The following is a 23,227-nucleotide window of genomic DNA, read 5'->3' as shown; positions in this document are numbered from 1 at the left end:
GGAGGGTTGGGAACAGCAGCCCCAGAGGCGAGGCCTCTGCAGCCCGAAGCTGCTCAGCTTTGGGTCAAACTGCAGAGTCTGGGCCGCAGCAACATTAACCTCAACATTTCAAATAAACCTCAGCATTTCTTAAAACAAAACCTATCAGCGACTCCTGACTTTCTGTACGGGATAAAATACTGATCGATAATAGTTTGAAACGCGGCTCCTTCTCCAGCCACCCACCAACAGTCACTTTGTGCCGCTCCCTCTGATCGCTCGGTGATCGATTCCTGACCCTCGATCGATAGATCCCGGCTCTCTGCGATCCATTGCTAGCGGCTGGAGTAGGGCGCCAGTATCCCACAATGCAGCGGGGCGGCTGAAGATGGCGGAGCTTCACCGGGAGGATCCGGAGCTGGAGCCGGAGCCGGGCTGTGTCCCGGGGCTGCACCCCGAGGTGAGAGCGCCATCGGCAGCCGCTCCCCCTCCCCGCGCCCACCCGGAGCCCCCAGGCCCGAGGCCCGGCTCAACTGGGCCCGGGGGAGGCTGCGGCCTCGCCACCCCCTCACCCTCCTTAACCCCATCTCCCCCACCCCCTGACCCCCCCGGTCCCCACCCCCATCTCCCACATCCCCCCCTCACCCCCACCCCACACCCCCCCTCACCCCACATCCCCCCCTCACCCCCACCCCACACCCCCCCTCACCCCACATCCCCCCCTCATCCCCACCCCGTCCCCACCCCCGTCCCCACCCCACATCCCCCCCTCATCCCCACCCCCGTCCCCACCCCCATCCCCCCTCATCCCCAACCCCGTCCCCACCCCCATCCCCCCTCATCCCCAACCCCGTCCCCACCCCCGTCCCCACTCCCACCCCCCCCTCATCCCCACCCCACATCCCCCCCTCATCCCCACCCCTCATCCCCCCCTCATCCCCAACCCCGTCCCCACCCCCATCCCCCTCATCCCCCCTCATCCCCACCCCACATCCCCCCCTCATCCCCACCCCACATCCCCCCCTCATCCCCACCCCACATCCCCCCCTCATCCCCACCCCACATCCCCCCTCATCCCCACCCCACATCCCCCCTCATCCCCACCCCACATCCCCCCTCATCCCCACCCCACATCCCCCCTCATCCCCACCCCACATCCCCCCCTCATCCCCACCCCACATCCCCCCCTCATCCCCACCCCCGTCCCCACTCCCACCCCCCCCCTCATCTCCCCCATTCCCCCTCATCCCCACCCCACATCCCCCCCTCATCCCCACCCCTCATCCCCAACCCCGTCCCCACCCCCTCATCCCCCCTCATCCACACCCCACATCCCCCCCTCATCCCCACCCCACATCCCCCCCTCATCCCCACCCCACATCCCCCCCTCATCCCCACCCCACATCCCCCCCTCATCCCCACCCCCGTCCCCACTCCCACCCCCCCCTCATCTCCCCCATTCCCCCCTCATCCCCACCCCTCATCCCCAACCCCGTCCCCACCCCCTCATCCCCCCTCATCCACACCCCACATCCCCCCCTCATCTCCACCCCCGTCCCCACCCCCATCTCCCACATCCCCCCCTCATCCCCACCCCACATCCCCCCTCATCCCCACCCCACATCCCCCCTCATCCCCACCCCACATCCCCCCTCATCCCCACCCCTGTCTCCACCCCCATCCCCCCTCATCCCCACCCCACATCCCCCCCTCATCCCCACCCCCATCCCCACCCCCATCTCCACCCCCATCTCCCCCATCCCCCCTCCTCCCCATCCCCCCCTCCCCCCCCCCTCCTCCCCATCCCCCCCCTCCTCCCCATCCCCCCTCATCTCCCCCATCCCCCCACATCCCCCCTCATCCCCATCCCCCTGTCCCCTCCGCCATCCCCCTCATCCCCACCCCCCCACCCCCCTCATCCCCACCCCCCCACCCCCCATCCCCACCCCCATTCCCCATCCCCCCATCCCCCACCCCCAACTCCCCTCATCCCCACCCTCTTCATCCCTATCTCCCCCACCCCCCCATCTCCGTCCCCCCATCTCCGTCCCCCCATCTCCGTCCCCCCATCTCCGTCCCCCCATCTCCGTCCCCCCATCTCCGTCCCCCCATCTCCGTCCCCCCATCTCCGTCCCCCCATCTCCGTCCCCCCATCTCCGTCCCCCCATCTCCGTCCCCCCATCTCCATCCCCCCCATCTCCATCCCCCCTGACCCCCATCCCCCCTCATCCCCACCCCCATCCCCCCTCTTCCCCACCCCCATCACCCCTCTTCCCCACCCCCATCACCCCTCTTCCCCACCCCCATCACCCCTCCACCCAATCCACCTCATCATCCCCCGCTTACACACCACCTCACCCCCCATCTCCTCATTGACAAGGGAGTTGGGCTACGTGGACAGGCAGGAACATGGATTTAAGGCCACAACCAGATCAGCCATAATTCTATTCAATGGCAGAGCTGGATTTATAGCCTGACTGGAATATTCTTGCTCCTATTTCTTAGATCTGAAGCTTGTCTGTGTAAATGCTAGTTGAGGGCATGGCTGAACTTGATTCTGATGCAAGTTGTTGGTACAGATTTCTAATGGGGATAAACCATGGAGATGAATCTTCCCCCCCAGATATCACCCCCAGTACTTTCATTATTTGTAAATAATTTGTTTTAGTTGCCAAAAACACCCACTGGAAATGGATTAATTCATCAGCACCAGAAACAAATTAAGCAAGTGATTTCAGTTAATACCTTTCATCAGGACTCTCCAACCTAATCTTTTATCTTAGATTTTAAAAATTGAACTCTGCAAAGGTTACATGCCTTGAAGGGTAACGGTATGATACAGATTTATTTCAGAATGTGCATGCGTTTGGGACATGTTGTGAGCCATGGTTCATATTTATTTAAAGGGATATATCTGGTGTTTTCCATGCATGGCCTCTGTCACTTTCTGGAAATAAATATGTCCTGCATTGCCCAGATGTTTACTATGTGGGTGTTGTGTACCAGACAGTTTGTGGGAAGCGTGCCTTCCCACAAGAGATGAAAACTGGGTGGGTCTGAGAACTCCAGGGAATTGTACTCCTGTTTCTCTTGACAATTTTTCTGCCAGTTCTGTCTCCTTCACTCCTGAGCGCACTGACCTCTAGATGGGTTATGGTTCCACCAGTTGCCTGTTTAGTTACTGTTTAGTACCTCTTTTGAGCGATCAGCTAGCATATTGGACTTTTCAGTGTTCATAAACTGTTTCATCATGAAGGATGTTCATGATGATCATTGGTGACACTGTTTACTCAATTATAACAGCAACTGGCGGAAATTCTGCATTATCCTTTTCCTGTTTGCGCCCATGGGTAACAATGGGAGTAGCTGTGTGTGGAAGCCCTAGACTTTTCCCAACTAAATGTAGGAGCTCAGAGTCATCCCATCCCATGAGTTGCTATGGCTGAAAGCAGCTAACTATCTTAGACGAAGGGTTGTATCATTCAGTTAAAGTCGCTTGAGCCATGGAGGAACCCTCACTTTGAGGCAGGCGAAGTTGGGATGGGATCTGTGGGGTTGGGAGGAGAGCAGTGAGGACAGTCATGGCTAATTGAAGATTCTGAAGAAGAGTCATACAGACTCGCAACGTTAACTCTGTTTTTCTCACCACAGATGCTGTCAGACCTGCTGAGTTTTTCCAGCATTTTCTGTTTTTGTTTATGTCTAATTGCTGGGCTGCCTTCTCAAATCATCTTGTCCATCGGCATTATCAATGAGCTGCAGTGTACTAGCTACATGAAAGCCTTTAGCATGAAAGCTGCCTAATTGAAGAGGACTCAAAACAAAATAGGAATTGTATATATCAGATAGATAAAAAGGCCATCAGGCTGTGGATCATCGTTATAAATTGGTTTTGCTTTTCTTGTGACAGTGTCATGTGATTACACCATTAAATTTTATAATCTGCCTCACAAACATTCAGTTACTCGTAATCACTCGATCATGATAGAAAGCCACTGCTGAGAAAGATTTTTTTAAGAATCTCACCAGGCAAGTAAAGCTTGCCCTCATACTTGGTAATTCAATTGGCAATACCACTTTCCTTTTAGATCACAAATTGGTCTTGAAAGCAGTTGTGGTTAAAAGTTTTGTTTTTTCACCTGCCAGTGAATGCATAAGTTCGCTGATAAACACTCATCGCTGCTCGTTCCCTCAGCTATCTGCTTATCATCATGCCTGCGTCCGGGTGTCAGGTGTGCTGAGGCCAATTGTACTGAACTTCAGTGTTTCCTCTTCTCTGTGGGTTGGTAGAGCATCACCTAAAGTTTTTATTTGAAAGCCTGAAAGTCTAACTTAGCTCATAGGATGAATCTTCAATTAATCAATAGATAGAAGTATGAGACTAGAAAGGGATTTTTTTTTACTTTCTTTTATCCCACACCACAATGATTTGGATTAAATCACGGTATTTTTGTCTTTTTTCTTTATTCTTTCATGGGATGTGGACATTGCTGGCAAGGCCAGCATTTGTTGCCCATTCCTAATTGCCCTTCAACTCAGTGGCATGCTGCACCATTTCGGAGCACAATTAAAAGTCAATCAGATTACTGTGGGTCTGGAGTCGCATGTCGACAAATTTCCTTCCCTAAAGGACGTTCATGAACCAGATGGGTTTTTACGACAATGCATTACTAAAACTAGTTTATCAATTCCAGATTCTTAGTTTAATTTAAATTTCGTTGGCTGCTGTGGCAGGATTTGAACCCATGTCTCCAGAGCATTAGCCTGGGTCTCTGGAGTACTAGTCAATCATACATTACCACTACGCCATTGTCTCCCCATATTTAAACATTTATCATTATATAATGCAACTGAATCTCTGTATGCCCTCTCAGGTGGGCATAGATCCCATGCCATTATTCAAAGTTGCGCATGGGACTTTTGGCCAATGTTTATCCCCCAGGCGTCACCTAAAATGGATTAGCTGGCCATTTATTTCATTAATGTTTGTGGGAGCTTGCTATGTGCAAGTTGACTGCTGTTTTTCTTTGATTACATCAGTGACTATTCAATAGTAATTAATGGGCTGTAAAACTTTGGGATGTCTTGAGGTTATGAGAGGTCTGATATAAATGCAAGTCTTTTATGATATTATGATGCCCCATGCCCAATTCCCACCCTGTGCTGAGTCTGCTGATGCCAGCACAGTGCCAAAAGAGCTACAATTCATACAGAGCCCCCTTTGTTAGTGCTGACTCTTGACTGCTGTTAAGTGTCTATTGCTGGTAGTGCGTGGGTAGGGCTGAGACCCTTCGCTGCAATGCAGCCTCCTCCCCATCTCAGTCTGTAGGTACCAATGAAGAAAGGCCACTTGGAACCTGTGGAACTGTTCAGCAAGCAGTGCAGGGGGAGAGAGGGCAGGGTCTTTAGAATAATGTGTTAAGTATTCTTTCATAAAGTATCGCCCACTGTTCACTTAAAATGAATTTGCTTCAAAGCATTACCGAAATTGTGCAAGGCTGGAGACAGATGACACAATGGTTTAGATGTTGGCTTTCACGTCTGGCTAGCTCAGATTATTGAGACTGAAAATTTCTCCTGCTTCTTCTTGGGATTCTCGATGCATTGATTTTAGGCAGTTCTCTTCCACAATAGCAGATTGGGTCTCTCTGTGCAAAAGTGACCTTCATGTGGAACAACTGGATACTGCTTTAGTAATTCCATGGGCAGCCTCATTGAGAGCACACTGGTGCAGTAAGGTAGCCTTTTGAAATGGAGGATGAGGTGAGTTAGCAGAGGTTTGAGGGAGCTTTTCATTGTGCTATATTTTAACAAGGAGGGCTTGACACTTAAGCAGGACATCTGAAATAGAGAGTGCTCCCATTTCAGTTCAGTTTTTCAATATTCAGTTTATTCTAGCATTACACAAAATATCATAAATAATGAGCTTCTTCATTGATCTCTGAGACTTGGCTTGTCACCTCTATATGTGGTTTGAAAATACTGAGGTCTCGGTGTTGTAGATATGCTTGAGTAATTACCAGTGACCTTACAACAAGGTAGAAAATAGTGTCTTAATATAGTAAACCAGCCTAAGGATCTTCATGTCAGCATCAGAAATGGCAGAAGTTGGAGAATGAGACTCAGTGGTTGAAGGTGCGGTTTGAGACGTAGGTTTAAGAAAGGTGTTTGAAAATGGAGAGCAATAAAAAAAGAGTTCCAATCTGTGAGGACAAGAAGGCTGAAGATTCTGCCACTGAAGGTACAGTGACCGACATTACCTGCCGATCAGGGAATGTCTCACTTTGAAATTCTCACCCTTTTGTTCAAATTCCTCCACGGCCTCACCCCTCCCTAACTCTGTCACCATCTCCAGCCCCTAAAACCCTCCAAAAACTCTACATCCCTATGATTTCCATTGCTCCATCATTAGAAAGGTGCCAGAGTTGGTAGAGTGGAGAACATGGGCATTGTTATAAGCAGGAAAAGATGGATGCAGTTGGGTGTACCAAAGCCATGGAGGGATTTGTAAACAAAGATGGGGGGGGATGTGTGAGTTGATTTTTGCGTGCTCTAGGGTGTGACCAGCAGTGTTGTGGTCAGTTTGAAGTTCAGGAGGCTAGTTTGCAGAGCTTTACATACTATAACAAAAGTTCCCCCTTGAGTTCTGTAGCCCGAGTCCTCAGCAGTGTTGCCAAGTTCCAGATAACAATAACATTTGCACCTTGTCAGCTTACCTTCAGTTTTGAAGTGTCATCACATCAAAATGGATTCTTCCAACCAGCTTAAACCATTGGAAGTACGAACATGTTGCATAGCTTCTCAACTGGGAGTTTACTTGATGGTTTCATGGGGTCTGCCAAAAATTTCCAGTATAGCCTTTTGTTTCATCCATTGTCTCAATCCACCTCCTTACTCCTAACACTTAAGTTTTTGGTTAGAAGTGGCTAATCTGGTTGTTTGAATGATTTGCTGCTTTGGTTTTGCATCGCTTGCCCAATCAGTGCAGGTAGAGTGGGGTCAAGGGATATTGAGCTTCAGACATGGTAGCACAGGGACACAAGTGCAGAGAGATATCCGAGGACCGAACTAATAGGGCGAACATTGAGGTTATCACCAGCAGCATCAAAAAGTCAATTATCTTTGTAAGGAGCAGTAACCAGTGTTAACAACAAGAACAAGAGAGACACCAAGGAGACTTTTCTTTTTATACTCACTCATCCTGGTGGGTGTCAGTATTGCTGGCGTTTATGGCCTGGCTCAGGTCATGTCTGCAATAAACTAATGCAGGATCTGTTCTTGGAAAAATAAAATTACATCTAAAATTTCCAATTATCAACTCAAAGGGTGGATTCATATAATTGGATTTTAAATCATTGCTTAATAAATAGACTTAACAATTGTGTGAATATATATTATTGGTGTATATATTAAAAGTAATTTTACTCATTCTAAAATGTACTCTAAATATCACAAGCATTGTGGGATTGTTTCACACTCATGAAAGAAGTTGTCGAATGCACCGATGCTGATGCTTTATCTCAAGATTGTTTCCCGAATTGTCTGTTATCTTAAGTTAAACAGGACCGAGTTGTTATCCACCAAACTGAGTATCAGTAAAGAGGAACATCTCTTCGTCCTGTAACACCAAGGTGCCCAACAATCCTGTTGGGCGACAAAAGCGCATCGTTCGCCTCTCACTCAAATTTCCAACCTCCCTCAGTTACTGCAATGGAGATTATGATCAATCTTCTTGTAAAGTAACAAAAAAGTATCTATGTTTAGTTGTATAACTAATTTTTACACAAAAAAAACTTGTTACAGGACTTCTGTAACTTTTACACTTCAGAAGCATAAAGTTTGAGAACCCTTGGTATATATTTTGTGCATTAAGACTAGGTAGTGTTCTTCATTTTGTAGTATTGTTTAATGCTTGGATAAAGATGCATTTTGTGGAAAATTGCATTGAGATCTTAGCATTTTCACTTGCTGATTTCTGCATAGTCAAATTTAGAAATTGCATTTAGCATCTGATTTGTTGGTATCCTCTTATTGATGCTTTTGTTTGAGTTATTAGGAGTGTTATTTACTGCTAATACCACATAGGACCTGAGTATCTGATCGATAGGACATCACTCCCGGTAACACAGCTTACTTAACTGAATGGTGTGTGTTATTGACACCTTGCCACTGCATCAAGGAAAATAGAGGTTTCTCAAGGCAGTGTTCACCCCAGGCTTCCAACAAATAACATCACTTGATATCAGGCTTCCCTCTTTGTTTTGGATGTGTGATGCAGAAATGTCATTTCCCGCTGGGAAATCAGCTTGCTTAGTGACTGTTTGCACCTGGGATCTGCATTGCTCTCATGGATGCTTTGTTATAAATCCACTCCATTAAGGAGCTGCAGTACAATTTGAAGCTTGAGGCATGGCAGGTGAAATGCAATAGATACACACACCTGTGCCTGTTGTTTTTTTTATATCCTTGGAGTGATAAATATTTAAAATTAGTGCAGGCTGCTCTTTTTTTCTTGGCTCCAAACATAGAAAGAGTTGGATTTGTAGAGCACCTTTCACTACCTCAGGATGTCCCAAAGCTGTTTGCAGCCAGTGAAGCATTTTGGGAGTGTATTCCACTGTTATAATGCAGGAAACACAACAGCCAATTTGCACACAGCAATGGGAAAATGATTAGATAATCTGCTTTAATGATGTTGGTTGTGGGATAAATATTGGCAAGGACACCTGGAAAACTCCCTGTACTTTATAGAATAGTGCCATGGGGCCTTTTGCATCCACCTGAGGGAGCAGACAGGGTCTTAGTTTAAGGTCTCATCCCAAAGATTGCAGTGCAGCACTCCTTCGGTCCTGCATTAAAATGTTTGTGTGTATTTTGTCATTCCAACTTGCTTAGAATTTATTAAATACTGATTTTAGTGGAGCAGTTAAGATTTTTCACATATTTTGATGGCATACTGTGCATCAAGTTTACATTCTAAGGTTGATAAATATTTAAAATTAGTGCAGGCTGCTCTTTTTTTCTTGGTTCCAAACATAGAAAGAGTTGGATTTGTAGAGCACCTTTCACTACCTCAGGATGTCCCAAAGCTGTTTGCAGCCAGTGAAGCATTTTGGGAGTGTATTCCACTGTTATAATGCAGGAAACACAACAGCCAATTTGCACACAGCAATGGGATAATGATTATATAATTCTTGAATTATTCAGTACCGAGTCCTGTATAGCTTGATTTAGAGAGAGAAAACCCGTTAAATTATGTCTTTTAGCTATAACATTGTAATTTTGGAGTCTTAAACATTTATAAATGAGGCAAGGTTAGAGCACTAGAGACAAGACAGGCATAGATGTAATTCAGACCCTATTTTTATACTACACGTTTTGTCCAATTAGCAAATCTTGGGATAGTTTAGAAGAGTATCTTTGGCAGAAATGTGTCTTTTTGGTACAGGTCGGAACATAGGTTCAGGAAAATGTCATCCTGCCTCCACGAGCCTGTTACATAGAACAGAATTTTTCTTTTTATTAATTTGTGGAATTTGGATGTTGCTGGTAAAGCCAGCATTTATTACACACCCTTAATTGCCCTTGAGAAGTGGTGAAGCCATTTTGAACCACTGCAGTCCATGTGGTGTAGGTACACCCATAGTGCTGTTAGGGAAGAAGGATTTTGACCCAACAACAGCGAAGGAACGGCAATATATTTCCAAGTCAGGATGGTGAGTGACTTGAAGGGGAACTTCCAGGTGGTGGTGTAGCCATGTGTCTGCTGCCTTTTTCCTTCCAGGTGGTAGAGATTGTAGTTTTGGAAGGTGGTGTCGAAGGAGCCTTGTGTTGCTGCAGTGCATCTTGAATGTAGAAGGTACACACTGTTGCTACTGTACGTTGGGGCGTTGATCAAGTTGGCTGCTTTGTCCTGGATGGTGTCGAGCTTCTTGTGTTGTTGGAGCTGCACTCCAGGCAAGTGGAGAGTGTTCCCTCACACTCCTGATTTGTGCCTTTTGTTACTGTCTGGTTAGGAACCGTTACCATTTAACAAGAAATCTGAAAACCTCATGTAGAAGTACGCCACAAGATTTATTGTTTTTAACAAAACACAAACTTTATTGTATATGAAATAATTAAACAAAACAAGCACTATTAATTTAACAGTATGGTTTATAACTACTTGTATTATGTTTACTTTTTACTTAAGCCAAGAATTCTCTTATGCGACATATCAATCTTTACTTCTATCGTGACCACCCATAAGTATGCCACAGTCCTCTGAAAACTATCTTTAATTCTCATCAGCTCCAGCTATTCTTACTGGTAAAACTTTCATTTACCTCTTGACTATGGAGGACACAGTCCCTTGTTCTGGTTATTTTTCAGTATTTCATAGCGAATTCAACTGATTACTTTGATTTGCAATAAGACACTGAGGCCTGCTATAGGTTCCCCCACTGGCGTCAAACTAGGCAATCCCCCAGCTTGCATTCCCTGACAAAATTCAAACTGAGATTAAGTCTTGCCTGCATTCCAAACAGGAAATGATGAAGTTAGGGTTTTACTCTGCTTATAGTGCGATGAGCTGCAAACCACATGAGGTCCAAACTGCAACTAAGTCTCTTAGGAAAAAACCCCCAGGTAAATTGAAACCAGAGAAACTTCCTAAGCTCCACTCATCTCCATGATGATGTCACCTGCTCTGGGCTGTCCTTAAACTGACCTTTAGATTAATTATCCCTTATTTACAATTTCTTCTTTGATTGGAAAAAGTAAATGGGTTTTACAACCTTTCAGGGTTCACTGATTGCTTTTAAGTTCATTTAATTCTAACTTCCAAAACAAAAACTTCTGTCTAGACTGCTATTACTTGTGAATATTGCAGACATCAAATCTCCAGCTCTTCAGCTAAGTAAGCCTGCCTGCTGTTTTATAGTTCTATCTCTTTTATTCTGACTCTACTTAACAAACATGGGTCATGTTTTGAATTGCTATTTTTTGGCAATTTCTGAAGCCCAGAATTTTAATTACCTTACTTTTGCAACTTTAATTTTCCCAGAACTAAAACCATGAACTAGATATTCACAATTTGGTGGACAGACTTTGGGGAGTCAGGAGGTGAGTTACTCATCTCAGAATTCCCAGTCTCTGATCTGCTCTTGTAGCCACAGTATTTATATGTCTAATCCAGTTGAGTTTCTGGTCAATGGTAAACCCCAGGATATTGCTGGTAAGGAATTTAGTGATGGTAATGCCATTGAATGTCAAGGGGTGGTGGTTAGATTCTCCCTTGTTGGAGATGGCTATTGCCTGGCACTTCTGTGGTGTGAATGTTACTTGCCACTTGTCAATCCAAGCTAGAATGTTGTCCAGGTCTTGCTGCATATGGGCAAGGATTGCTTCAGTATCTGAGGAGTCATGAATGGTGTTGAACATTGTGCAATCATCAGCAAAAATCCTCAATCCTGACCTTAGATTAGAGGGAAGGTCATTGATGAAACAACTGAAGGTGGTTGGGCCGAGGACACTACTCTGAGGAACTCTTGCAGTGATCTCTTGGGGCTGAGGTGATTGACTCCAACAACCACAACCATCTTCCTTTGTGCTAGGCATGACTCCAACCAGCAGAGAGTTTTCCCCAATTCCTATTGACTTTCAATTTTGCTAGGTCTCCTTGGTGCCACATTCGATCAAATGTTGCCATGATATCAAGGACAGTCCCTGTGTCCTCATCTCAGAATTATGCTCATCTGCCCATCTTTCACCCAAGGCTGTAATGAGGCCAGGAGCCAAGTAGCCCTGGCGGAACCCTAACTGAGCATCAGTGAGAAGATTTTTGCTGAGTAAGTGCTGCTTGATGGCACTCTCAATGACACCTTCCATCGCTTTGGTCATGATCAAGAGCAGACTGATGGGAGTAGACTGACCCATCCGAGGCTCACTCAGGAACTTAGGAATATCATTAGGTTAAAAGAAAAGGCTTGCCATGTTGCAAAAAACAGTACAAGTCTGAGGATTGGGAGTGTTTTAGAAACCAGCAAAGGGACACCAAAAAAGTTGAAAAAATAGAATGAGAGTAAACTAGTCAGAAATATTATAAATGATTGTAAGGGCTTTTGTAAGCAGATAAAAAGGAAGAGAGTAGCTAAAGTAGATGCTGATCCCTTAGAATCAGGAACATGGGAAATTTTAATTGGGAATGAGGAAGTGGCAGTGACAGTGAACAAATATTTTGTGTCTGTTCTCACAGTAGAAAAAGATGGTCACCTAGATGCTAAAAGAGAGGAAATTAGGGAATTGAATATCAACAGAGAGAATTGGAGAAACTTAAGGGAATAAAATCCAACAAATCCCTGGGGTCGGATGGCCTAAATTTCTGAGTTGTAAAGCAGATAGCTGCAGAGATAGCGGATGCACTGGCTGTGATTTTCCAGAGTTCTTTTGATTCAGGAACAGTCCCATTAGATTGGAAGTTGGCAAATATTACTCCACTTTTCAAGAAAGGAGGGAGAAACAAAACAGGGAACTAAGGCCTGTTAGCCTAACATCAGTTGTTGGGAAAAATGCTGGAATCTATTATTAAAAAAGCCTAAACCAGGAAACAGAAAAGCATAGTATGATTAAAACAAGTCAGCATGATTTTGCTAAGGGGAAATCCTGTTCAAAAAATTTATTAGTTTTTTGAGGATGTAACTAGTACGGTAGGTATAGGGTAACTGGTAGATGTAGTATATCTGGATTTCCAAAAAGCATTTAATAAGGTGCCACACAAAGGGGTAATAGGTAAGTTAAGGGCTCATGGAGTTGGGAATAATATATTAGCATGGATAGAGGTTTGGTTAACAGATGGGGAGCAGAGAGTGGGCATAAATAGAACATTGTCAAATTGGTAGGTAGTGAATAGTGGAGCACCACTAGGGCCAGTGCTGGGGCCTCCACTAGTTACAATCTATGTTAATGATTTAGATGAAGCGATAGAGAGTAACGTATCAAAATTTGCTGATGATACCAAGTTATTGGAAGGTAAGCTGTGGGGAGGGCACAGAGAGTCTGCAAAGAGATATAGACAGGTTAAGTGAAAGCAAAATACTGTGGATGCTGGAAAGCTGAAATAAAAACAAAAAATGCTGGAAAAACTCAGGTCCGGCAGCATCTGTGGAGAGAGAAACTGTTAATGTTTCGAGTCTGCATGACTCTTCAGAACTCTGAAGAAGAGTCATGGACTCAACGTTAAAACCTGCCTAGGGAGAAATAGAGTTAAGTAAGTGGGCAACAAGATGCAGATGGCTTATAATGTAGGGAAGCATGAAATTATTCATTTGGGTGAAAGAATAGGAAAGCTGAATATTTTTTAAAAGGTGAGAAACTTGTAAGTGTGGATATTCAAAGGGACTTGGGTGTGCTTGTACAAAGAACGCAAAAAGTTGGCAAGCTAATGCAGCAATCAATTAGGAAGGCAAATGGCACGTTGGTTTTTATTGCAAGGCGACTGGAGTCCAAGAATAAAGAAATCTTGCCACAGTTGTTTCGGTGAGACCACATCTGGAATACTGTGTGCAGTTTTTTTCTAGAAGTACTTGCCGTGGAGAAAATATTGCAAAGAATCACTAAATTAGCCCCTGGGATGAGGGGGTTGTTCTATGATGAAAGGCTGAACAAATTGGGTCTATTTTCTCTGGAGTTTAGAATGAGAGATGATCTCATTGAAATGTACAAGATTCTGTAGGGTCTTGAAGGGGTAGATGCTGAGAGATTGTTTCCGCTACTTGAGGAACCTAAAACATGGAGAGACAGCCTCAGGATAAGGGCTGGTCATTTAGGACTGAGATGAAGAGAAATTACTTCACTCAGATTTTGTGAATCCTGGAATTCTTTACTCCAGAGGGTTGTGGGTGCTCCATGGTTGAATACATCTAAGGCTGGGATAGACAGATTTTTGGTGACTCAGGGAATCAAGGGGTATGAGGAATGGGCAGGGCAATGGAGTTGAAGCTCAAGATCAGCCGTGATTGTTTGGAATGACTGAGCAGGCTTGACAGGTCATATGGCCCACTTTTGCTTCTTGTGTCCTTGTGGGGCGGTAATTGGCTGGGTTGGATTTGTCTTGCTTTTTGTGGGCAGGTTGTACCTGGGCAATTTTCCACATTGTCAGGTAAATGCTAGTGTTGTAGCTGTACTGGAACAGCTTGATGAGTGGTGGGTCTAGCTCTGGAGCACAAGCCTTCAGTACCACAACTGGGATGTTGTCAGGGTTCATCGCCTTTCCTGCATCCAGTGCCTTCAGCCATTTCTTGATATCTTGTGTGGCGAAGTGACCTGGCTGAAGACTGGCATCTATGATTTTGGGGACCTCAGAAGGAGGCCAAGATGGATTATCCACTTGGCACTTCTGGCTGCAAATGGTTGCAAATGCTTCAGCCTTGTCTTTTGCATGATGTGCTGGATTCTGTAATCATTGAGGATTGGGATATTTGTGGAGCCTCCTTCTCCAGATAGTTCTTTAATTGTCCACCACCATTTATGCCTGGATGTGGCAGGGCTACAGAGTTTTGATCTGATCTATTAGTTGGAGGGCATTCAGCTCCTTCAAGCTGTTCCACCATTGAATTAGATCATTCTTAATATCCTTACCCAACATAAAGGTCAAGAAACAGGGAGACTCGAAATTGAGTCACGACTGCACCACACTGGTGGGAGGATGTAATCACAGTTTAAATAGCTAGTCTCCATTATAAATGCATTCCTATGAATTTGGATTAAAAAAAGACAACACAAAGGCAAACAGGAATGAATGATTTTTGGAGACAGAAAGTAGATGCAAGGTTTTTAATGGTTTCTTTGAGAGCAGCTTTCACCACTGAAAAGGACAAGGACAGCAGTTCGGCGGGAGCATCATCACCTATAAGCAGCCCACCATTCCAACTTGGAGATATATCACTATTTCTTCATTGTCACTGGGTCGAAATCCTGGAACACCCTGCTGAGCAACAGGGAGTACCTTCACCATAGCAGGCTGCAGCAGATCAAGCCCACCTCAAGGGCAGTTAAGGATGGGCAATAAATACTGGCTGTGCGAGTGACACCCACATTCAAGAATAACTAACTGAAATTACAGCTGGAGCATATTTTGAAACTATAAATTGTTAAAATAAATTGAATTCTATTCCAAATCATATCCATATTTCAGATTTTGTGGTTCCTGTTGATATTGGAGATACAAGTACCAAGTTGGAAATTTTCAACTTGATCATTGGAGGATATTAAATATGCACCAGTGAGATAGGACATAACTACTTAGGAGCTAACTAGAAACTGTACAAGTAGACTTACCATGTTACTTTTGGTAATCTGTTGTCTACATGTTCTGTTCAAATGATTGTCAGTGGGAGGGTTAAATCAGAACAGTAATTCAGGATCACAAGGAAATACAGGCTTTACCTTGTGTGGCTTTCCACCATATGGAGAAACTAGGTGACAGGATTGTGGCATTTACTTCTGTGTTTCATATTCCATTTCACTTTGATCTTGTTGAAATTAGTTTTTTCTCTTAAACATACATTTATCAGAGGGAAAACAAGCAGTGCCTCCGGGTCTCTGTTTGGTCCCTGTTCCTATTATCAGGTTCAAAATGTTCTGTTTCAAGATAAATGTATTTTGTCACTGAAGGAAGAGAAGGAACCATTTTTGTATTGGAAGTTAGGCAATATAAAGTTGCAGTGCCATGTAACATATTAGGGAAGAAAAATGTTGCAAGAGAGGGAACAGTTAGCTTTGTGGATCAGAGCTTGCCTTGAAGTCTTGAGGCTTTAACGTATCTGGAAAATTCCACTTTTGTTACTTTCCAAGGTCAGCAGTGTCAAAACTTTTCTTGAGAGCCTTTCAAGATTACCTACAGTGATAAGTACTTTTTAGTGACAGTGTGGCGTGAATGTTACTTGCCACTTGTCAGCCTAAGCCTGGATATTGTCCAGGTTTTGCTGCATTTGGACATGGACTGCTTTAGTATCTGAGTCACGAATGATGAACATTGGGTAATCATCAGCAAATATCTCCACTTCTGACCTTATGATGGAAGGAAGGTCATTGATGAAGCAGGTGAAGATGGTTGGGCCTTGGACACTACCCTGAGGAACTCCTGCAGTGATGTCCTGGAGGTGAAATGACTGACCTCCAACAACCACAACCATCTTCCTTTGCGCTAGGTATGACTCCAACCAGTGGAGAGTTTTCCCCAATTCTCATTGACTCCAGTTTTGCTAGGGCTCCTTGATGCCACACTCAGTCAAATCCTGCCTTGATGTCAAGGGCAATCACTCTCACCTCAGCTCGGGAGTTCAGCTCTCTTGTCCATGTTTGAACCAAGGCTGTAATGAGGTCAGGAGCTGAGTGGCCCTGGCAGAACCAAATTGGGCATCAGTGAGCAAGTTATTGCTAAGCAAGTGCTGCTTGATAGCACTGTTGATGACCCCTTCTGTTACTTTACTGATGATCGAGAGTAATTGGCTGGGTTGGATTTGTCCTGCTTTTGGTGTACAGGACATATCTGGGCAATTTTCCACATAGTTGGGTAGATAGCAGTGTTGTAGCTGTACTGGAATAGTTTGGCTAGGGGTGCGGCAAGTTCTGGAGCACAAGCCTTCAATACTATTGCCAGAATATTGTCAGGGCCCATAGCCGTTACAGTATCCAGTGCCTTCAGTCGTTTCTTGATAGCACATGGAGTGAATAGAATTGACTGAAGACTGGCATCTGTAATGTTGTGGACCTCCAGAGGAGGCTGAGATGGATCATCCACTTGGCACGTTTGGTTGAAGATTGTTGCGAATGCTTCAGCCTTATCTTTTGCACTGCTGTGCTGGACTCCTCCATCATTGAGGATGGGGATATTTGTGGAGCCTCCTCCTCCAGTGAGTTGTTTAATTGTCCACCACCATCCACGACTGGATGCAGCAGCACTGCAGAGCTTTCTTCCCATATTCTTTGATCCCTTTCTCCCCAAGAGCTATATCTAAATCCTTCTTGAAAACATATAATCTACCCTGCATCTACCCTGTCTAGTCCTGTTAGAATTTTATAGGTTTCTGTGAGATGCCCCTTCATTCTTCTGAACTCCAGTGAATATAATCCTTACCGACTCAATCTCTCCTCATATGTCAGTCCTATCATCCCAGGAATCAATCTGGTAAACCTTCGCTGCACTCCCTCTAAAGCAAGAACATCCTTCCTCAGATAAGGAGACCAAAACTGCACATAATTTTCTAGATGTGGTCTCACCAAGGCCCTGTATAATTGCAGCAAGACACCCCTGCTCCTGTACTCGAATCCTCTGGCCATGACGGCCAACATACCATTTGCCTCCTTTACCGCCTGCTGCACCTACATGCTTACCTTCAGCAACTGGTGTACGAGGACACCCAGGTCTTGTTGCACATTCCCCTCTCTCAATTTATAGCCATTCAGATAATAATCTGCCTTCCTGTTTTTGCTACCAAAACGGATAACCTCACATTTATCCACATTATACTGCATCTGCCATGCATTTGCCAACTCACTCAGCTTGTCCAAATCACACACTGTATCCTCCTCACAGCTCACCTTCCCACCCAGCTTTTGTGTCATCTGCAAATTTGGAGATATTACATTTAGTTCCCTCATCTAAATCATTAAATATATTGTGAATAGCTGGGGTCCCAGCACCAGTCCCTGCGGTACCCCACTGGTCACTGCCTGCTATTCGGCAAAAGACCCATTTATTCCTACTTTTTGTTCTTGTCTGCCAACCAGTGTTCTATCCATCTCGATACACTACCCCCAATCCCATGCACTTTAATTTTACATGCTAATCTATTATGTGGGACTTTGTTGAAAGCCTTCTGAGAGTCCCACCTGTGAGGTTGCCACCTCATTTTTAGGTATGCCTGGTGCTGCTCCTGGCATACCCTCCAGCACTCCTCATTGATCCTCTGGCTTGATGGTAATGGTAGTCAGGTATATGCTGAGCCATGAATTTACAGATTGTGTTTGAGTACAACTCTGCTGCTGCTGATGGCCCACAGTGCCTCATGGATGCTCAGTCTTGAGTTACTAGATCTGTTTGAAATCTATCCCATTTAGCATGGCGATAGTGCCACACAACACTGGAGGGTATCCTCAATGTGAAGGCGGGTCTTCCTCTCCACAGTGACTGTGTGGTGGTCACTCCTGCCGATACAATCATGGACAGATGCATCTATGGCAGGCAGGTTGGTGAGGATGAGGTCAATTATGTTTTCCCCTCTGGTTGGTTCCCTCACCACCTGCCGCAGACCCAGCCTAGCAGCTATGTCATTTAGGACTCAGCCAGCTTGGTCAGTAGTGGTGCTACCGAGCTACTCTTGGTGATGGACTTTGAAGTCCCCCATCCAGAGTACATTCTGCGTCCTTTCCACCTTCAGTGCTTCCTCCAAGTGGTGCTCAACATGGAGGAGCACTGATTCATCAGCTGAGGGAGAGTGGTATGTGGTAATCAGCAGGAGGTTTCCTTGCCCACGTTTGACCTGATGCCATGAGACTTCATGGGGTCTGGAGTCGATGTTGAGGACTCCCAGGGCAACTCACTCCCGACTGTATACCACTGTGCCCCCACCTCTGCTGGATCGTTGCTGCCGGTGGGACAGGACATGCCCAGGGATGGTGATGGGGGAGTCTGGGACATTACCTGTAAGGTATGATTCCATGAGGATGGCTGTGTCAGGCTGTTGTCTGATTAGTCTGTGAGACAGCTCTCCCAATTTTGGCACTAGTCCCCAGGTGTTAGTAAGGGGGACTTTGCAGGGTCGACAGGGCTGAGTTTGCCGTTGTAACTTCCGGTGCCTAGGTTGATGCCGGGTGGTCCGTCCGGTTTCATTCCTTTTTGTGACTTTGTAGCGGTTTGTTACAACTGAGTGTCTTGTAGGCTATTTCAGAGTCAACCACATTGCTGTGGGTCTGGAGTCACGTGTAGGCCAGACCAGGTAAGGATGCCAGATTTCCTTCCCTAAAGGGCGTTAGTGAACCAGGTGGGTTTTTACAACAATCGACAATGGTTTCATGGTCATCATTAGACTTTTAATTCCAGATTGTTATTGAATTCAAATTCCACCATCTGCTATGGTGGGATTCGAACCCTGGCCCCCAGGGCATTACCTTGGGTCTCTGATTTACTAGTTCAGCGACAATACCACTACACCATCGCCTCCCCTCATGGCTCGGTATATCCCCCCTTCATGCTGCATCATCCCAAATCTGCCACATTAATTATGCATTCCCGAGAAACACACCATTTCTATGGCGGGCAGGCTCTCGTTCGCTCGCCACACCATCACCTCACTGCTTCATCAAGCCAGGCACCACATTTAAAGTCCAGTAATGCGCACACATCTCGGTGCTTCCAGCCCACGACTACTGCAGGGGAGATGTCCATGAAAGGCAAAAAGACTGCAGCTCCCTGGTTGAGTGACGCGTCACTGGAATGCCATTTGGGCGCCATGGAGGCCCACACGATGTCCTCTACCCCCACTCTGGTCACAGGATGGGCAGCGCATGACCAACCAGGCTTGAGAGTAGTGGCAGTGATCAGTGCCAATGCTGCACATTAGAGGTTGGTCATCCAATACAGATAGAGGATGAATGATCTCATCCGTGCAGCCAGGGTAAGGCAACCATCTCATCACTCTAAACTCACCCACTCACAAGCCCATCACACATTCACTGGCAGCTCACTCACTGCCAGCTCAAGGGACATCACCACTCATCCTCTCTCACACACACCCTCACTTCTCCATCTGGCCTCATCTCCTCTGGAGACTGCCTCCTCAGCCCTCACCATCTTGAGGCCACTTGCACAGATCAACACGCCCTGGGATACCCTCCTTCCTCAATACAGCCCTCACCCTGCAGCCTGAGGCCACTTTTCCCCCTTCATCAAGCAAGCCCTAGCCCTGCAGCCATTGAAAATCCACCCACATATGGCTGCTTTGGTAGGTAGAGACCTGCTGTGAGCCCTCTCTAAAAGTGCTGTCTGTGAAGCCTGGCGCTGATGACCACAAATGCTGATCAAATCAAAGTAGGCAAACAAACCTTGAAGTCCTGAGCCAAGTGCAGCTCGCCAGGTGCACACCACTTATGTGCTGTTGTGAAGTACCTCGGCGTGCTTTTCCGCCAACGTGGGTGGATGGTCAAGTGTGAGGGGGTGAACAATGAGCGATTCCTGTGGGCAGGCCTAATAATGACGTGATGTATTACAACGAGGTTCCCGATGACGTAGAGCACGGCCCATCAGCGGGCTGAGCGGACAGTCTCAAACTGGTTTCACGCTGTTGTGAAACCAGTCACACCATATTGTCAGCTCATGCCACCGAACACGCCTGATACCAGTGGGCACAGAAAATCACAGCCAGAGTTTTCAAAAAATGGGTGTTGACGACAGCCTGCTTTTGATTCCCCGCAGCAAATTTCCAAATGTTGTTACATGGTGCAGAAGTACCACGGCTAATGGACAATGTACAACCTGTAAGGGGGGGGGTGTGAGCAATTCATACATCAAGGCAGCATTTGACCGAGTATGGCATCAAAATAACCTAGCAAAACTGGAGTCAGTGGGAATCAGGAGGAAAACTCTCCGCTGGTTGGAGTTATACCTAGCGTAAAGGAAGATATTTGTGATTGTTGGAGGCCAATCAACTCAGCTCCAGGACATCACTGCAGGAGTTCCTCAGGGTAGTGTCCTAGGCCCATCCATCTTCAGCTGCTTCATCAATGACCTTCCTTCCATCATAAGGTCAGAAGTAGGGATATTCGCTGATGATTGCACAACCTTCACCATTTGCGACTCCTCAGATACTGAAGTAGTCCACGCCCAAATGCAGCAAGACCTGGACGATATCCAGGCTTGGGCTGACAAGTGCAAGTAACATTTATGCCACATAAGTGCCAGGCAATGACCATCTCCAGCAAGAGAGAATCTAACTTTCGCCCCTTGACATTCAATGGTATTACAATCACTGAATCCCTCATTATCATCATCTTGGGGGGTTACCATAGACCAGAAACTGAACTGGACTAGCCATATAAATACTGTGGCTACAAGAGCAATTCAGAGGCTAGGAATCGTGTGACGAGTAACTCACTTCTCTGCTCCCCAGAGCCTGCCCACCATCTACAAGGCACAAGTCAGGAGTGTGATGGGGTGCTCCCCACTTGCCTGGATGATTGCAGCTCCCATCACACTGAAGAAGCTTGACACTGTCCAGGACAAAGCAGCCCGCTTGATTGGCACCACATCCACGAATATTCACTCCCTCCACCACCGGTGCACAATAGCAGCAGTGTGTGTACCATCTACAAGATGCGCTACAGGAATTCACCAAGGCTCCTTAGACAGCACCTTCCAAACCCATGGCTACTCCCACCTAGAAGGACAAGGTCAGCAGATAGATGGGACCATCACCACCTGGAAGTTCTCCAAATCACTCACCATCCTGACTTGGAAATATATCGCCGTTCCTTCACTATCGCTGGGTCAAAATCCTGGAATTCCCTCCCTAACAGCACTGTGGGTGTACCTACACCACATGGACTGCAGCGTCTCAAGAAGGCAGCTCACCGCCATCTTCTCAAGGGCAACTAGGGATGGGCAATACATGCTGGCCCAGCCAGCAAAGCCCACATCCAGTGAACGAATAAAAAAAAAAGAAAACCTGCCATTTTACTCACCCACGACTGCACTTAGTGCAAATCTGGGACGATTCCTCCCCGTCCTTGGTTGTGTTAAAATGATGAAGGTGGTGTTCATCTAAAGGGATTGGTTTGGAGAAATAACTTTGTCCAACAGTGTGTGAGAGCTGAAGTGGTACACAAAGGACAAGAGGAGGACTCTGGAATGAGAATAGCTTCGCTCAGTGGCCCCTTCATGCCAGACCTTTTAACATTCTTCAGTGGTCAGTGCTCAAAGAAAACAAACTAGCACATCTCCACTAGCATTGCTTAAAGCAGGCAGAGAATACAATATTGTGAAATACAGGGGAGTTACCAAGTAATTTAGATTGGCACATATTAAAGGAATAACTGACATTTATAGGAAAAACTCAGCAGGTCTAGCAGCATCGGCGGAGAAGAAAAGAGTTGATGTTTCGAGTCCTCATGACCTTTCAACAGAACTGCTGAGTTTTTCCAGGTAATTCTGTTTTTGTTTTAGATTTCCAGCATCCGCAGTTTTTTGTTTTTTTATCTCTGACATTTATAGGCCTGCATGGTGTGCAGATGATTTTTACATAGTCTTATAATGTAGAGGAGGCTATTCAGCCCATTCTGTGAAAGAGCTAACCAATTGGCTGTCCTCGCTACTCTTTGCCCATAGCCCTGTCGCTTTTTTCTATGTACATTTTGAATTCCATTTTGAAAATTGTTGTTGAGTCACATCATAAATTTTTTTTGCTGTTGATGGTTTTGAACAAGTGATTGAGTGCTTGTTGCTGATGCTATGTAACAAGCTACTGCAAATATAATCATTTGAAATATTTGGGAAAAGTGATCAGATTCTACCTAAGTGGAAGCCTCTTGTCTATCCTATTCTCTGTTCTCTCCTTTTGCAAACACTTTTGAGTGCTACATTTAAAAAGACAGTGCATGTTATCCCTTCAGTTGAGTGTATTGTACTTGCAGCTTATTTATGGGACTCAAACAGCAAGAGAATAATGCCTCCTCCCAGATTACAGGTTTGAAAAGCTTTTTTAGTTTTCTGGTGCCTTTGTTGAGTCATAGAGCTAAAAATTCACACTCTGACTTGCTTCAGTGATTCAGTCAGATTTGAGGCAGTGTGGTATTTGTTAACATACAGGATTGGGAGTGAGTGCTGTTGGAGGGAAAAGAGAGGCTTATAATGTGGAAACTTTCCTCTTATAATTCTTTTGCATTTAGTTTCTGGTGTGGAAATGATGAGCCGAATGGCCTTCTGTGCGGTAAACATCCATGAGTCAATGGTAGCTCTTTGGTTAATCGTTATTCTTTTTGGGGAATTTGGGTAGAATTCTTGGAGTTTGCCCGTGTTGGCAGGGGGGCCCTCAGGCGTGTGCCCGTGTTGGCTGGGGGGGGCCCTCAGTCGTGTGCCCGTGTTGGCGGGGGTGCCCTCAGGCGTGTGCCTGTGTTGGCGGGGGGGCCCTCAGGCGTGTGCCCGTGTTGGCGGGGGAGCCCTCAGGCGTGTGCCTGTGTTGGCGGGGGGAGGCCCTCAGGCGTGTGCCTGTGTTGG

At 45.9% G+C, this 23,227-nt stretch overlaps 1 protein-coding gene across 2 annotated transcripts in view; it reads left to right on the top strand.

Annotated features, from left to right (window-relative positions):
* Positions 1–359: 359 nt before the first annotated feature.
* The window catches only part of zdhhc17 (zinc finger DHHC-type palmitoyltransferase 17), a 135,084-nt gene continuing 112,216 nt past the window's right edge, over positions 360–23,227 (top strand). For both annotated transcript variants that reach the window (XM_041216281.1, XM_041216280.1), the window contains exon 1: positions 360–439. In XM_041216281.1, coding sequence (XP_041072215.1) covers positions 368–439 — 72 coding nt within the window. In that variant the 5' untranslated portion in view covers positions 360–367. The remainder of the gene's footprint in view (positions 440–23,227) is intronic.

This window comes from Carcharodon carcharias, chromosome 21, assembly GCF_017639515.1.
Source record: "Carcharodon carcharias isolate sCarCar2 chromosome 21, sCarCar2.pri, whole genome shotgun sequence".
Classification (NCBI taxonomy): Eukaryota; Metazoa; Chordata; class Chondrichthyes; order Lamniformes; family Lamnidae; genus Carcharodon; species Carcharodon carcharias.
The sequence above is the reverse complement of the archived record's forward strand: the minus strand, read 5'-3'. Positions and strand labels throughout refer to the sequence as shown.